We start from the raw sequence: 16,538 nt of genomic DNA, 5'->3' as shown, positions 1-16,538 counted from the left end.
GAGCATTGACTTATGCAAGTAGTTATTAAGGTTAGTTAATTAGCCCAAAAGGAGGACTAGTGTGCTAAAGTAAACCAAGTGCAAGTTGTTCTGCATAACCTTTAGTTGAAGTTGAAAATTTTTAAAAAGCTCTCCCATTTTCTAGAATATTTTTCCTTAGTTGTGCAGCCTCTTCATGGAAAAGGCAGCAGTAATGGTTACCTTCCAAAGAAATAATGAAGGTGGATTAGAGAGGACATTTTAGAAGTGAGTTGACTTTTTATTATCTAATTCTATACAGTAGAGAGATTCCAACAGGAAAAGAGAAGATACAGTTAAGGTGAATCACCTTCTGCCTATTGCCAGAATGTATCGGGGACTGAGATTAAATAAAGCACTTGCATTCATACTTGCTTTGGATCATTTTTCTTCTCAACTAAAACTTGAGTATGACGTAGGCTGGGAACTTGTATTTCCCATTTGGCTTTATTGCTGGGGAATACAAGACCCCACAACATCCTTAGTGATAAATATACCAAACCTCTGTAGTCACTGGAGTTTGGTGTGCTTGGCAATAGTGATCTGATACAGATGTGTGAGAGGGAGAAATTCTTAAGACAATAACTTCAGTTTACATTTTCCATAGCATATTACTTGTCAAGAGTAAATTTCCTTTGAGAATAGTCTTTGCTTTTAAATACTTTAAAATGGCAGTTTGCTTATTTCTAAAACTGCTCAGTGGACATTACTTTATCCCTATTAAATAGATCTTCCATCCCTACATCTCCTTCTATCCCCAAGATATAAAGACACTGTCTTGTATTCCAGGAAGGAACTCAAGATTATTGCGAATCAGGGACAATAGGTAAGTGTATGGATCCCTACCCAGTAAATTTTGGACCTGCCACCAAGTTGTCAACATTAAAAGTATAAAGGGAAAGTCCTGGTTATGTTGGGTTGTTAATGGAGGGATATATTTGAGTTCTCCAGCCGCGCTACCAAATTCAAAACACCAGGAATTCTCTTTCTGGAATTTTTCAGATTTTGAATTGTGCATTAAATTGTGAAATACATATTCTTGTGACTGCCAAGACTCATTGGCTGGTTTAATTCTCGAAGTTTTTAACCAGAATATCTGGGAAATAACAATTTTTTGTCCTTAAAAATAAGGTTAACGTTTGAAAATAAGAAGATGTAATGGATGTTTTAAAGAGTATAACCCCATCCTCAGAGTAGTAAATTCCTCTAAGGAAAAACTTGAGGACTACTTATGGCAACTGATATTCATGCAGAAGGGGAAAAATGACTCCAATAAATTAAGCCTTTTTGAGAACATTGAAAGAGCAGTTAAAAAGGGTTAATTTTGCTTTGTGCCATGGAAAGCTACTGTAATTTTTAATGGAGATTTCTAAATGAGGGGAGAGCTGTTGGGTTTGACAACCAAACGTTAACTGTTGTGTGAACTGTCCCACCTCTGAAGCTGCAAAAATGCCGATGACAGCCTTTTATTAAAGGTTCAAATTCAAAAAGAAAGTGTAGATAAAGGGAAAACTTTGGTAGCTAGCAGCTGATTTAGTGATATAGAAAAGAACCCCTCCTCACAGTTAATCCCTCAACTCAAATGCATGCCATTAGGCATGTAGAGAGCCCACCAAAGCCCTTGTGTTTTACGGGGGTGGCAGATTTCTCCCTTTCTCTATGGTGCTACATCAGTCACCTTTGAATTAAACCAGCTCTATGTGGCTTGGAATGATACATGTAGCTTTCCAGCCTCGGCACTCAAATATTCTATATTTACATTAAGAAGCAAAAATGGCCATTCTCCTTTCTTAGGGCCCTATCCCTATTTTAATAAGTCATACAGTATTGATGACCATCAGATCAGACAGGGATCCTCCATCTTCTGAATTGTGTATTATCATACACTACAGCTTTGCAAAACTCCTGAGCCTGTAACCGTCCTCCTCTTAAATCTTACAGCTTCTGGCTTTTTTTTTTTTTTTTTTTTCTTTAAATCATCCTCTCATTTGACTCCAGGAAGTTTTAAGTTCTGTAACATAGCATTGATCAAATGTTTTCTGAACTTTCCTATCTATATCCATTGCTACTGTGCCAAGAGAGGGAGAAGCACCATTGCACCGCCCAGCAGAAAGGAAAGTGCTCCATGTGTAGCACAGGATAGTTGAGTTTTCCGTGGCAAGTCTTGTCTTCAAATGGGAGCGCCCCAGAATGTTCACATGTGTGAGGGCTGCAGATTTACTTGAAATAGAATGCAACTCATGCAACAGTATGATCCGACTAGAGAATCCATCCCTTCCCGGCTACTGTCCTCATCTCTCTGCCAACTGTTATTAAAAAGTACTCTAATTTTATTTAATATATAACAGCAGATACTGGTTTTCTGAACCTTTTACATGAGTTTGTCCTGTATTATATAAGCTGCTGGGAGAGAACTATATGGTCTGTCATTCATTGTGCATACTTCCAGAGATTCTGGATTTCATTTCATAAAAATGAATAGAACTTTGCACTTGTTTTTTACACTCATGTAGCAAGACAAGTGTTTTTGCACCAACTTGTGTGTTGGACACGGACATGGTGTGACGGAAGTGGATTCTCATTTCATCTTTGACTCACTGAAAGCTATTGCCCTTCGCTGATATTCTTAGCATTCACAAAGCAACAAATTCCAGATGTGGTGTAGACTAAGATATAGTTCTGTAGTATGCCCAGAGCAGTGGGGATCCAGTTCTGTTAAATAACTTCCCATGTTATATATGGAATAAGGCAGACACAAGGGGAAGAGCATCAACAAAATAGCCTTCCAAAATGTGCCTTTCTTCATAAAAACTCCTACATCCTCATATTTCAGTTGGTTCTAAGATACTTGTTTCATTTTTAGAGCAGACTATTACTGCTTTAGTGTTGCCAGAGTCTCTACTTTATAGCATACAACACCGAGCAGCTTCAGGGTATTCTCTTCACTGTGTGAACTCCTCTGTACTTGAGTTCTATCTGAAGACAGATACACACTAAAGACCATGAGTAAACTTTTCTCCTTTCTCCCCACAACTGAGATCTATGCATGATTTTGTTTCAGATTAGCTTTCTCCTTCTGTCCAAAGAGTTCTGAGCTGAAAATACATACTCCGCAGACTCAGCTGTCTTGTACGCTAATAAAATAGGTACCAGATTAAATGGTGTAAAGTGAACTTCAGCCTGGAATGCTTTGGTTACTTAATGGGTCAGAATTCTGGCTTCACTGTTCGTTCTTACATGCTCTACTGAGCAGCTGTTTGTCTTGACTGAGTCTTCCTTATGTGTCTGTGATGGGCATATCTCCAGAGTCTTGTATGTAGCATAAATTTTAAAATCATCCAGGAATGTAGTCTGTTTGAGCTCGAGAAGTCTGTGGGCATATTTTGTAGGAGGGTTGCAAGTTAGTTGCTTTAAATGCCAGCAGCTCATGGCATCATAAGACACACTCCTTTACTTCTTTCTGTGCACCAGATTACAATGGTAACTAGAGAGCTCTAGAAACCCTGTTCTGCAAGCTCCTGAAATCATTGGGAATTTTGCCTTCCATGGGCACAGGATCAAGATCTAAGTCTCTCATGAAAATATTCGCACTGTCCGTCCAAGCTGAGGTTGGTGGCTGTGGATGAAAACACCACCAATCCTATGGGATGAATCATTTCAGAGTGTTTTGTGATGTTCTCCTCAGTGCAATCTGAGTGCCTTATCCAGCTTAAGTGTCTAAATTCTGGTAAAATTCATTTAAAGGCTTGGAGACTTGTGTGTTTCTTGATTGGCTAGTTTGTGTGATTTTGTGAAAGTGGTCTCTCAGTATAACCATTACTGCATTTTGATTAATAAAGTGGTGAATAATACTCTTGGTTTTCTGGTAACTTTCGTTCTGAAGTAGGTCACTAAATGTATTGCTACTTGGAAAGCATTTCTGCTTCCTAGGAAAACCAGTTCCTCAAGCCATGCCTTTTTCTTTTCAGGAAAAAATATTTCCTGATTTCTAAATCCTCTTGCAGCATGAAATTATAATTTTGGTTTAGTAAAGCTCATAACAGAAAAATCTCTTATTAATCAGTATTTAAGAAAGGAGTGATGTTCTTGTTGATGAGTTTAGGGACCTTAGAATTAGCTGATGAGTATTTGTTTAGGGATTTTAGATGAAAAAATGATTGCTTTAATACAAGGCAGATTATTAAATAGCTTTCTGTGCAAGTTGAGGCCTTGTGTGTTGAAAAATGTAAATTGGCATCCCATAATTGCGGATTCTGCTAGATTTAGGCCTTGATGGTTTTGGTTGTGTCTATCCCAATTGTGTTTGGATCGGTGGGTGGTTTTATTAGTATTGTAATTCCATTGACTGGTCATCCATTGGTGTGTTCATATGTGCTCCTTAGTTCAATTCTGGGCTTGGAAAGGAGGGGCTAATTGTTCTTTCCATGGCAGGACTTTGTATAAGACCACTCCACAAGTTGCTCTGCACTTACCAAACTGCCTATGAACAAGGACTTTTGGATCTTGTGTCCATAATAATCTGTTTTTATAGGTTTGCAAACTGATCTTTTGTTTTTCCATGGTTGTTAACATGTTTCACTTACAAGTAAATTAGCCAGATTTCTTGGCATTTGGCTACTTCCAAACTTTGTTTTTGCTTGAAAAAGAATCTTTCATAGAGCCAGAGAGACTAACTACATAATATTCCTCATTTTACATCTCATTTGGTACAATTCTGAAGAATGATGGTGCAGTGTTGTGTGGGAGAGTTTAAAATGCTAAAGCTAGCAGTTAGATCATCCTTACATCCAGTGAATAAAGTTAATGTGCACTGTTGCTGAATTAAATTGAAGATTAACCTGACCATTGTCTGTTGGTATTAAAGGAATTATGCCTCGTGTCCTGTAGTGCAGTATTCACAGGTCATAATTATCAAGAACATACTGTAAATGAATTTCCCATTGCACTATTATTTACTTAGACTTTCTTACTGATTGAGAATAGTTGACAGTACACGGAAGTTTTTATATTGATAGTTAGTGTCTGGAATACACTATGGATTGGGGCATGTTATGCAGAGTTTATGTAAAATCAGATAATTGTTTTTCTGGAGGTGGGGGATAGCACAGATTTTTGTGGATACAGACTAACACGGCTGCTACTCTGAAACCACAGATTTTAGGACACTGTTGGTTTGGCTCTTGAAAACCGTGTAATTACTGTTGTCCTACGCAAATCACAGGTAAAGATTCAGCTCAGCTATCTCATTCCCTTCCTTTACATAGTCGGCAGCATATTTGTATAGTATAGTGATACTGCACTTCCTAGTGCTTTGCATTATATTTCTCACTTCAAAATCAAAAGTGGTGGTGTGTGGAGGGGGGAAGAGCAGCGTTGAAGGAAGCATTAATTGTCTGGTTAAATTGTGTGTGTAATGAAAACAAGATTACACTGTGGGCAGCACCACCATATTTAAGCCTGCAACTCTAGTGAGCCTGCATTAAGTTCCAAAGGTGGGTGTTTAAAGCCACATCTGAAGGATGGCAGTGGGTTTCTGGGAGTTCTGCGTTTGCACCCTGCATTTACTCATACAAAGTGAAAAGTTGTAATTCATTTTTATTGTAAATAGCTGGGTCATTTTTTCCCCAAATCGTTGAAAAATCCAGAAACTTGGCATCGAACCCCAGTTAAATTGTTTTGCCAGCTGTTGGTGACTTTTAACTTCCTGGAGCATTTAGATAAGCAGTTTTAATCAGCATGAAAAAGCTGATACCATTGCTTAGCCTGTTCTTCCTCTCGAAATAAATTTACTATTCATTATTTAACATGTTACCCTTTTCCGCCCTCCCCCAGACCCTAAGCCCTTTTCATCCTGGTCGAAGTAGCAGTTATTCCAGGTGGGATCATTGCTGTGTATGTGTGTGTGTGTACATGCATTCCCTTCCTCTTACCCCTGAAACTGAACCTTTTAGCTTTGGTGGATCAGCTCCTTAGTCAATATAATAGTTTGCAGATATACTGAGAGCTTGTGTAGTAATGCTTGCTTTTATTTTTTCTCTTTTCCACTCTTGTTATATTTTTACTTTCTTTTTTCTTTGTGATGTGACATTTTCAGCTGATGTGTTGAAAGCAAATCCTTCTAATTTTGGAGTCCAGATCACAAGAGTGAGTTTCCTTCTACTAGTGTCTGTAGCTGTATTTCTTTTTTTCTTATTTTGTGTGTGTACGCGTGTCCTCCCTTCTGTTTTTGATAAAGCTCAATCACATTTAGTAAATATTATTAGGTAAGAGAATCCCCCCGTCTTGTCAAATCTTCATCTTTTTCACAAAGCAATGTTCACTTTACATTGGGTAAAATCAGTTCCTCAAACTTGATCCGTTTGATGGATTTTCAGATCCTAGCATGTGAAGAATATCTCTGTGCAGTTCTGTTCTAATCAAGAGTCAGCCTTCAGTAAAGGTTATATTTTGAAGTAAACAATTGTTAAATTATAGGCCAAGGTTTTTCAAAAGTGACTACTGATTTTTGAATTCCCCAATTTTTAGGAGCTCAACGTAACACACTTTACAGGGATCTGTTTTTCAGAGGGAGAGTGCTCAGTACTTTCTGAAAATCAGGCCCTTTTAAAGTGTCTCAAATTGGATACCAAAAAACAGGCAGCCAAAATCACTAGTCCCTTTTGAAAATCTTAGCCAGAGCTACTTGTTGTTTTTCTCTGTGGATCAGGACAGCACTCTTAAACTAATTGTGTATTTTTGCAAGCTAATCAGTGGAAAAAGCGTTTTTTCCCTAAGTTTTAAGACTGAGATTTTTCAAAGCTGCCCAATGGATTTGGACACCCAGCCTATTAAAGTTAATGGGCTTTGGGGATCACGCTCTCCTAGGGGCTTTGAAAATTGCTTCCTAGGTTAACTACTTGGACCTAGCTCCGTTTCCCCATTATACCCCAAGCTTCCAGTCCGTGCCTCTCCAGCATCCAGTGCCACTTCTGATTCTCTTTCAGGGGACTTACTAAGAAACTGGCAAAGCCATGCTGCATTCTTGCTAATATTGGAAGTTTTTCCACGCTGTCCAAACACTACATACAGGAAAATGAGTTACTGCTCTTGGTAGAAGGTGTATTCCATTTTGTTGATTAAACTATCACTTTCATAATGAGTTCAGTTCTAGTGTCTCTTTCCGCCCACCCCCCAACTGTAATTTGTACATTGCTTTTCGAGATATGTACCTGGATCATTTTTCTGCACTAGCTAATCCCTTTTCGTTCTTTGGCGCATACTATCAAGACTTCTGTCAAGTATATTTGCACCCTGCAAGAACAGCAGAGTAAAGTCATTTTTTTTTCCTTCCAGAATTTGCTTGTTGCTTTGAAATCAGCTTTATTGTACATGCTAAGGAAAATGTATAAACGCTGATTGGAACTGCAAACATTAGATGTGAAGTAGTAGCCAAAAGTGATCAACAGTTGTCTTTCCATTTAACTACTGGGAGGATGGCAATGTGTTCTGTTTGGCTTGTTGGACTGAGATGCTGTCACTCCATCTTAGCTCAGTAAATTTTTACTGGTTGGTGGTGGGGTGGGATGACAACACACTTTCCAGTGTTACAGCAGAGAAAAACTTCAATGCACTGATTCACTTGCCATTTTCATCTGATCTCTCTTACCGTCTCTTGCCACAGAGGCTGAAAGATCTCAAGCAAAGGGAATTTGCTCGCAATGTCTCTTCAAGATCGCGTAAAGATGAGAAGAAGCAAGAGAGAGCCCTCCGGCGTCTACACGAACTGGCTGAGCAGAGAAAGCAAGCTGAATGGTGAGTGGTTGAGATTTACGTCCACAGCTAGACAGCACTGAAATGGGTTTTGCCTGAAATAAAAAGGTTACAAAAACTACTGCTTGTAACCTGCACATGGTTTTTGCTGCTGTGCATCTGAGCCCAGTGCGAAGTGATGCATTTGCAAATAGCAAGGCTTGGGCCTCAGCCTTTTTTCCATTGACCTTCAAATGAGTAAATTAATCACTATGCAAAACAGTTGTATTTGTCTTTCATACCAGCCATAACCCACAGCTCTTCATAGTGCTAAAGAATGCAAGACATTGGGCAGTATTGGGTAAAAATGACCCTGAAAAGGGTGTAAAGCCATTATTTTAATATATTTACCATATATTTACTTATGCTGAGAACAGGCCTGGGGGCATTAGAAATTAAGCATTGGCAGGAGAAAGATGATTTAAATCGAGGTATGACACCACCTATAATCATATGTGAATCTCTCTAATCAGCCTTCCCCTCTATTTTAAAACATTCCATAGCGCTCCTGGAAGTGGGCCCATGTTCAAAACGACCACTGTGGCTGTAGATGAAGAAGGTGGTGATGATGATAATGATTCAGCAGCTTACAGCAGTTCTTCCATGCAAACAACTTCTAGCCAGGCCACAGAAATAACCACGGACAGGGGGGTCATTCTGAACACTGGACAAGTCAGCAGCACTGTTCTGTCAGGCCAAATGCCAATCCAGGCAACACAGGCAATCAGTTTTGGCCTTAAGAATAATTTGGGAACTCCACTGCAGAAGATAGGAGTGTCATTCTCATTTGCCAAGAAGGCTCCAGTAAAGCTTGAGTCTATAGCGTCTGTTTTCAAGGACCATGTGGAGGAATCTAATCCTGCAGATGGAACAAAAACTGAGGAGAGAGCCTCCTCTGATCAAGGGACTTTGCAGAAGACTGGTGAGGCCGAGCCCACAAATAGTCCTGACAACAGAGTTGAAGATGATGACCAGCACGAAAAAGACAATGGATCTCTTGCCACTACATTATCTAAGTTAAAAAAGATGAGAAGAGAAGATGGACCAGTGCCGCTAGAGCCAGAATATTACCATTATATTCCCCCAGCCCATTGTAAAGTAAAACCTAACTTTCAGTTCCTGCTTTTCATGAAGTCCACAGAGCAAATGGAAGCAGAAAATGCAAGCAAAAAAACAGTGCATGAAAGTAAAAAGAGTAATTCTCCAAAACCCAAAGCTGGCAAGCACACAGAAAAGACAGCTGAGTGCACTGTGCAGCAGAAGGAGCCAAGTACAACTGAACTTACAGATCAGAGAAGCAAAACAGAAGCAAAAGAAATTCCAGAAAATGCAAATGTACAAGAAAGCAAGCAGTCTACAGAAAGCAATCCCCCAGAACAAGACACTACTAAAGAAGCCATTCAGCCTGTCCCTGGTCGTAAAGAAGTCACCGAGGGACCGAAGCATCCAATGGGACCCTTTTTCCCAGTTTTGAGTAAAGATGAAAGCACTACTTTGCAGTGGCCTTCAGAACTTCTGATATTCACCAGGGCAGAGCCATCTGTTTCATACAGTTGTAATCCCTTGTATTTTGATTTTAAGCTGTCACGCAACAAAGATGCTAAAGCAAAAGGAGTAGAAAAACCGAAAGACACATTAGGTCTTTCTAAGGAAAATATACAGTCCACAGAATTTAGTGACATAAGCAAAAGTAAGGAAAGAGGAAGCACAGCTAACAGTTCTGCTGCAAAACCAGAAAATAAACTGGTCTCTGTCTGTGGTACCCAGAGCAAGCAGGAGTCCAGCTTGGCAAGCATTAGCAAACTGGAAGAAACGGATGACAGTAGTAAAACTCTAACCAATAAAAAAGATAAGGCTGGGAAATCCCACAAACATAAAAAGAAAAAGAAGCACAAAAAGTCCAGCAAGCACAAACGTAAACACAAGGAAGAAGCTGAAGAGAAAAGCCGAAAAACTGACATGAGGGAGGAGAAACCCAAGAAACGGAAAAAACACAAACACAAAAAAAGCAAATTGTTTCTTCCTTCTGAATCTGAACGGGTGCTGAAACCTGACATGCCCGACGAGGGGGGCCATCTGCAGAAGAGAAAGCACTGCTTTCAGGACCCTCAGCGGAAACCACTCTCTGCCGAAGAGGGTACTAGTGGCAAAAAAGAGGACAGTGGTAACTCTTCCCAAGAGCACAGCAGCAAAAAACACAAGACTGACCTGCAGCAATCATCTTCTGCCTCAAAGAGGCGGTGTTCTGCTCCTTCTCTTGGCAGGTCCAGCTATAGGAGCCGACAGAGTAGTGGGGACTATGACAGTGATGAAGGCTCTCACCGAAAAGACTTCCGACAGAAATCAGTGTCACAGTACAGTGATGATTATGACTCTGGTAGCGACCACTCCAGAAGCCGTTCCAGATCAGGGCGAAGACATTCTTCTCGCAGGTCCTCTCGAAGATCATACTCAACGAGTTCTGATGGCTCTTCAGACCACAGTAGGTATAGTCGCAGGAGAAGTTATTCAGATGATAGCTATAGTGACTACAGTGACAGATCAAGGTGTCATTCAAAGAGGTCTCATGACTCAGAGGATTCTGACTACAACAGCTCAAAACGCAGATCAAAAAGGCACAAGTACTCCTCCTCAGAAGATGACTACAGTCTAAGTAGAAGCAGGTCTAGAAGTCGGAGCAGGAGCCGAACCCACACTAGGGGAAGGTCGAGAACAAGAAGTCGGGGTAGAACACGGAGCAGCAGTTGCAGCCGCAGTCGAAGCAAGAGGAGAAGTCGAAGCATAACTGGCCGCAGTTGGAAACGAAGCCGGAGCTACAGCAGAGATCGCAGCCGGAGCACAAGAAGCCATTCAGAGAGATCTCTTTCAAGAAAGGGCTCTCGGGATCATGAGAGCCCTGAAGACAGGAGATCTGGGCGAAGAGACTTCATCAGATCCAAAATATATCGCTCGCAGTCTCCGCACTATTTCAGAGCAGGCCGAAGTGAAGGGGCTTTGAAAAAAGAGAGCAGAGGAGATGAAACAAAGGGAACTAGCTCTCTCCCCCAAAATAGCTGTAGTTCTGGCTTGGGGAAAGCTCCTGAAAGTGACTGTGGTCCAGAAGAAAAGAATTCAGTCACAGCAAAACTGCTACTAGAAAAGATTCAGTCCAGGAAGGTTGAAAAGAAGCCCAGTGCTAATGATGAAATCCTAACAGGGGCAAACAAGGTTGGGATAAAACTTAAAGATCCTCCACAGGGGTACTTTGGCCCTAAGCTTCCTCCCTCATTAGGCAACAAACCAGTTCTCCCTTTAATTGGGAAGCTCCCTACGATCCGAAAACCAAATGCCAAGAGGTATGAAGAGTTGGGAGTAGAGAGGGGTGAGGAACAGGAGCTGTCGGAGGCTGAGGAAGTTCCCCAGGGTAGCGGGGAGAGTCAGTTGGCAGGCCAGCCTCTGCTGGAGGAGGAGGTGGTGGTGTTGCTGCAGGACAAACCCCTGGAAGAACAGAAACCTGCTGAACCTGCTGTGGAAACACCACCAATTCCTCTTGAACCGCAGGCGCTTCCCGAATGCTACAGTTCTGGAGAGCTCGTTATGCCGCACAGCTATCTCTCTGATCCCAATGATGGTGATGTATTAGAACCTGTGGAGAGTAGGAACCCACCTGTCCCTGTAGAAACCAGCATGATGCCTTTAGTTCCAGATGTTGAACACTTTCCTGGTTACGTGACTCAGAGTGGGGAGCCAAGCATTGACGGAGAGCCAGAAGGAGCAGAAGATTCCTCCCTGGCACCACTTGAGAGCCAACCAATCACTTTCACGCCTGAAGAAATGGAGAAGTACAGTAAGCTTCAGCAAGCAGCTCAGCAGCACATTCAGCAACAGCTTTTAGCAAAGCAAGTCAAAACCTTTCCTGCTTCAGCAGCGCTGGCCCCAGCAGCACCTGCTCTGCAACCTATCCACATTCAGCAGCCAGCAGCTGCAGCTGCAACATCCATCACCACTGTGCAGCATGCCATTCTGCAGCATCATGCCGCTGCGGCTGCTGCAGCCATCGGAATTCACCCCCACCCTCACCCCCAGCCTCTTGCTCAGGTTCATCATATACCCCAGCCACACTTGACACCCATTTCATTGTCCCATTTAACCCACTCTATTCTTCCAGGGCACCCTGCTACATTTCTAGCCAGCCATCCCATACATATCATTCCTGCGTCTGCTCTCCATCCAGGTCCCTTTACCTTTCACCCCGTTCACCATGCTGCTCTTTATCCCACGCTTCTTGCCCCTCGACCTGCTGCTGCTGCAGCTGCTACAGCTTTACATCTGCATCCCTTGCTCCACCCCATTTTCTCAGGTCAGGACTTGCAGCACCCTCCCAGCCATGGCACCTGAAGAGATGGTAACTCCGCCTCGGAGCGGAGACGTGCACATTTCGAAAAGTCGGGTGACGGTGATCCAGCAGACAGGTGAGGCCTGAGAATTTCCTTTCACTCCTAACAGCCATGGAAGTGGGGTCTGGCTTGAAGGCCATAGAGATGGTGCAGCGGTTCTGTTTTGTGCGTGTTGTGTGCATTTGTTTACTATTAGGGATTTTCTCACGTTTCCCCATCTGAGAGAACATATTCATGTAGCACCATCATGGCCCAGATGAATCATCTCAAATTCAGACAGACAAGATGCTTTGTGAAGCGCTTTTTTTCCTGTATTCTTACGTCTTTATTCATCTTCCTTCTGCTCTCTTGTACATTACACAGTGTTTCATACTCTGGCTAATGGCTCTCTCTCTCTCTCAAATCCTTGTAATGAGGTCATCTAATTAAAATGGTCTACATGATTGAATCCTGGTTGTAATCAGTGATGCTGCATGCATAAAACATATAATAACTGACAGCTGTGTCCCGCCAAGGGGACTTTGCTGGAAGGGCATAGCCACTCTTGGTTTTGCTGGGGCAGTGACCAGTTAGCAGACATTGCAGAAGAGTTTTTGGTACCTGATGTCACATACCCCACTGTCTGACGTAAGCAGTGAAGGTGGAAATAAGATTTAATTTTAAAGCTTTACTGAACAAAAGAGCTAACTGTGTTCAAAGCTTGGGCACTTCTCCATCATGCGTTAACATTCTGCTCCCAGGTGAGGATTGTGTGGTGAAGCCTTTTGTGTGAAACAGAGAGGTGTTCTTAGATTGCTGGCTTGTGACTTTGGTCTAGGCTTTGACCACTGTACTATTGAGAGAGATCTTTCATACTCCGATCTCCCGAAGTGTTGTAAAAAGGAGGCATTTGAGAATGAAAAGAAAATCCCTTCCTGAGTTGAAGCAATACGGAGGACTGGAACCCAATAACAATCTGGAGAAATTAACCAGAATATGTAAAGTGTATTCTTTCCTCTGTAATATTGATGTTTGTTTATTAATTTATAGGATTTTTTTAAATGTAAAGACTTGCACTGAACTCTGTAAACGTAAAAATGCTGCTTTTTGTAGCTCATATAAGAAAGGTTACACACTTGTAGTATACTGCAATGATATTTTTTACAGCCCGTTCTTTTAGTGGTACTTGTTCTGGTGGCTTTTGTGTAAATATGTTTGCTGTAGTTGAAATAAAACACTTGTAAAGGTTAAACTAATCGTTTCAGCTAGATATAAAATGACTAAGCATGTATATTTTATCAAGCTCATGTATTTTTGGAGTTTTTATGTACTATAAAATGTAAAAAAAAAAAAATCTTCATTTAGCATTTTGCAGAAGAAAAATGTGAGATTTGGAATAAATGCGGTGCATTGAAGACACTGATGACTCTAACAGCTAATGAATTGTATCACGTTGGAAGGTCACGACTGCTGGATTTGTAAAATGCTGTACAGATGGAAGCAACATAGGCATATATTGCATGCTTGTGGTCTGGAGCTAAGCTGCCAGCTTCATAGGAATCTGACCCTGATGGCAGATTCAGGAGGGTCAGGAAATTGGGTTAAGTCCCATACAGAACAAAATGCCCATGTTTATTCCTGGGTTTGAACCACTGACTTGCAGATGTCACCCTAGCTACTCGTCAGGCACAAGTCCACTATTCCAATGATAAAAGAACTGTTGGCTTTAAAATGTGCCTTTTTATTTTGAGAGCGAGGTTTTTTGGCTGATCACTAATTAATTCAGACTCCTTCCACCGGTGACCTTTTTCTGAAGGGATTTGTTCACATATCAGCCCCATAACTTTAGAGACTGACTAACTCTGGAAGCTCTGTCCCTCCACTGAATAGCTGTTCCCATTGCATCAGCCCTAAACCAGGAGCTCCTCTCCCGCTTGGTGTGGAGGAGTTAAAGTCCAGTCTCTGGTTTAGTGCATTTTTCAAACGGAGCCCTGCACAGTTTACAGTAACTCCCTTGTGGTCTAGATTGGAAACATGGCCAGATTCCATGCTCTGTGCTGTCAGACCCAGGCCAAGGCAGGCCTGCTCTGAGATGAAGCAATGGGCATGGCTACAAGCATAACTAGCGTTCCTGTTCTTCCCTTTCCTCTCCACACCCCCTGAACACTGTACAACTGAGAAATCTGGGGTGAAAATTCAAAGGGTTTGAAGCCCTGAGATTCCTCGCTATTTAAAATAGAGAAATTTGCATTTTGAACAAATAGCACTGAAAAAAATCACCTGTTAGAATAAAGGGACTCAATTTATTGTAAATATTTTAGATATGGACGGAATTAATGTTTCAGTGCGGAGCTTCATGAGCTTTGAGATTCAGTGTGTGTGTTCTGGCACCTGGCACTGCAGTGGGGGGAGAGGGTTGACTTCCAGAATAGTGCTAAAAATTAACCTAACCAGCATAAACATACTGTATTTAACTTTGTGTCTCACACACACACACACACACACACACACGTGTGTGTGTGTGTGTCTGTATGTTGTAAAATGAGGGAAAAGAAACTTTCTAATAAACCAATGATTTGTGGAAAAATGGTGTAGTTCTTCCCAAAAACACAAGACAAGCTCTTGCAACTGGTGGTTAATCTTAGTAGTGGCATAGCACATTCATTGTTATCCTAAAGGAAAGATCCTCTCAGGCCAAGCAGAATTGACTCTTCCATCAAGGACATTTTTTTTTTTAAGTTTTGTAGATTTTTAGTTAATTGGAAACTTTAGTCAAAATAAAGTTTCAGCCAGATACACTTGAGTTTTCTGACCACCTCAGGTACTGGTGACAGAGGACTGTCAAGGTGTTCTGAAATCTGATTTCCTCAATCAACAGGACAGGTACAGCAAGATTCCATCCGGCTGTGGCAACCCTGTCATGGAGAAACCAGCTCTGAAGCAGAAAGCAGAGTTTGGTCTCTGTGACTCTGAAATTGTCAAAAGATCTTGCCGTTTCCTGTGCTGGTTTTAGGAACTGGAGTTAGTGACATATGTGCAGTGAGTTTCTGATCTAACCCCCATGAAACTAGAACGGTTTTCCCTTACCAAGGACTTGGGTGCAATTGGAACTAGCAGTTTAGAGATGGAATGACTCTACACCTTAGCACACTTCATCTCAGCCCTCCAGGCTTCTTAGCTCTGTTTGATTGTCCTTATATTATTTTGGCTTTTATCTGTGTAATCTGGGAAATCTCAGGCCCCTTTCTCCATCTCGTGGCTGCCTGCTTTGCCAGTCTTGCCAGGCCTTTGCAAGCCTGACTCATTAAACAGGAATCTGCTTAGCTTGGATTGTGCTCTCAACCTTAATCCACACTTGGTTTGGTTAAAGGTGACGTACAAAAGAAATGGGGGGTGCTGTCCTTTCTGGCTCTTTTGTTTTATAAAGAGCTAAAAGTTTGGGGTTTTCCTGTTACATTTCATGAGAATTTCAGGTTTTGAGGCCCAGACTCTGTAGATGAGTGGGTAAGCAGTGCGCTGGCATCTCAAGAGATGGAAACGGAGACGTTGGGGGTGGAATTTGGGTTGTCTTTTTGCATTCTCAGTCTTCTGGATTTCAGCTGTTTTAAAGGTTCATGGCAACAGAGCAGTACTGAGACCATTGCTACTAAGAACGGCTGGGTCATGTAAAGACCTGTCTTCTAGTGCTCGCTGTTAAGTGAGCACAAGCGTTTCCTCCCGTGTTTGTAAACGTGGTCTCTGGCCTCCCGGCATCTGGGGCTCTTAACAGGCCACATTTATGTATAAATTACACATGCAGAAATATCTCAGCTGTAGTCTCCAATATGCTGGTCTGAGCCTTGCCTCCAGAATTTTAGCTGCTGCTTTCCCAACTCCCAGCTGCTCTAATCTTTTCCCAGAGTGTAACACAGCCATCCTTTCCCTGCCTTGCCAGCAATGCGTTTGTGTCTGGTCTGTAGAGATGGGGAGGTGGAGGATAAAAAGCCCAAACTGATCATTCCTTAATTAAAGACGTTGCTTTCTTTAGGCCTTCAGCAGCACCCATTTCTTAGTACATTAGGCTTCAAGGAGAGAACTGGATCTTCCTTTTGAAAATGCCCCTCACGGTCACATCCTCCACCAGGCTGCGCTGGCTTTAAATTACAGCCATTAGGTGCTGGAAGCTTGTGGAAGGCTTGAGCCAGCTGCCATGAGATGGCAGGCAAAGCTTAGATTAGGTAGCAGAGGCTGCAAATGAAAGTCCTAGGTTCCCTCCTCTGAATCATAGAATATCAGGGTTGGAAGGGACCCCAGAAGGTCATCTAGTCCAACCCCCTGCTCGAAGCAGGACCAATTCCCTTCCCTCTGGGAAGGGAGAATCAGCCACAGGTCACTGCT

The 16,538-nt window shown here is 42.0% G+C and overlaps 1 protein-coding gene across 3 annotated transcripts in view; it reads left to right on the top strand.

Annotated features, from left to right (window-relative positions):
• The window catches only part of GPATCH8 (G-patch domain containing 8), a 79,690-nt gene extending 64,939 nt beyond the window's left edge, over nt 1–14,751 (top strand). For all 3 annotated transcript variants that reach the window (XM_084616016.1, XM_084616017.1, XM_084616018.1), the window contains 2 exons: nt 7,679–7,809; nt 8,310–14,751. In XM_084616016.1, coding sequence (XP_084472142.1) covers nt 7,679–7,809; nt 8,310–12,183 — 4,005 coding nt within the window. In that variant the 3' untranslated portion in view covers nt 12,184–14,751. The remainder of the gene's footprint in view (nt 1–7,678; nt 7,810–8,309) is intronic.
• Nucleotides 14,752–16,538: the final 1,787 nt, after the last annotated feature.

This window comes from Lepidochelys olivacea (assembly GCF_965140295.1).
Source record: "Lepidochelys olivacea isolate rLepOli2 genome assembly, chromosome: 27".
Classification (NCBI taxonomy): Eukaryota; Metazoa; Chordata; order Testudines; family Cheloniidae; genus Lepidochelys; species Lepidochelys olivacea.
The sequence above is the reverse complement of the archived record's forward strand: the minus strand, read 5'-3'. Positions and strand labels throughout refer to the sequence as shown.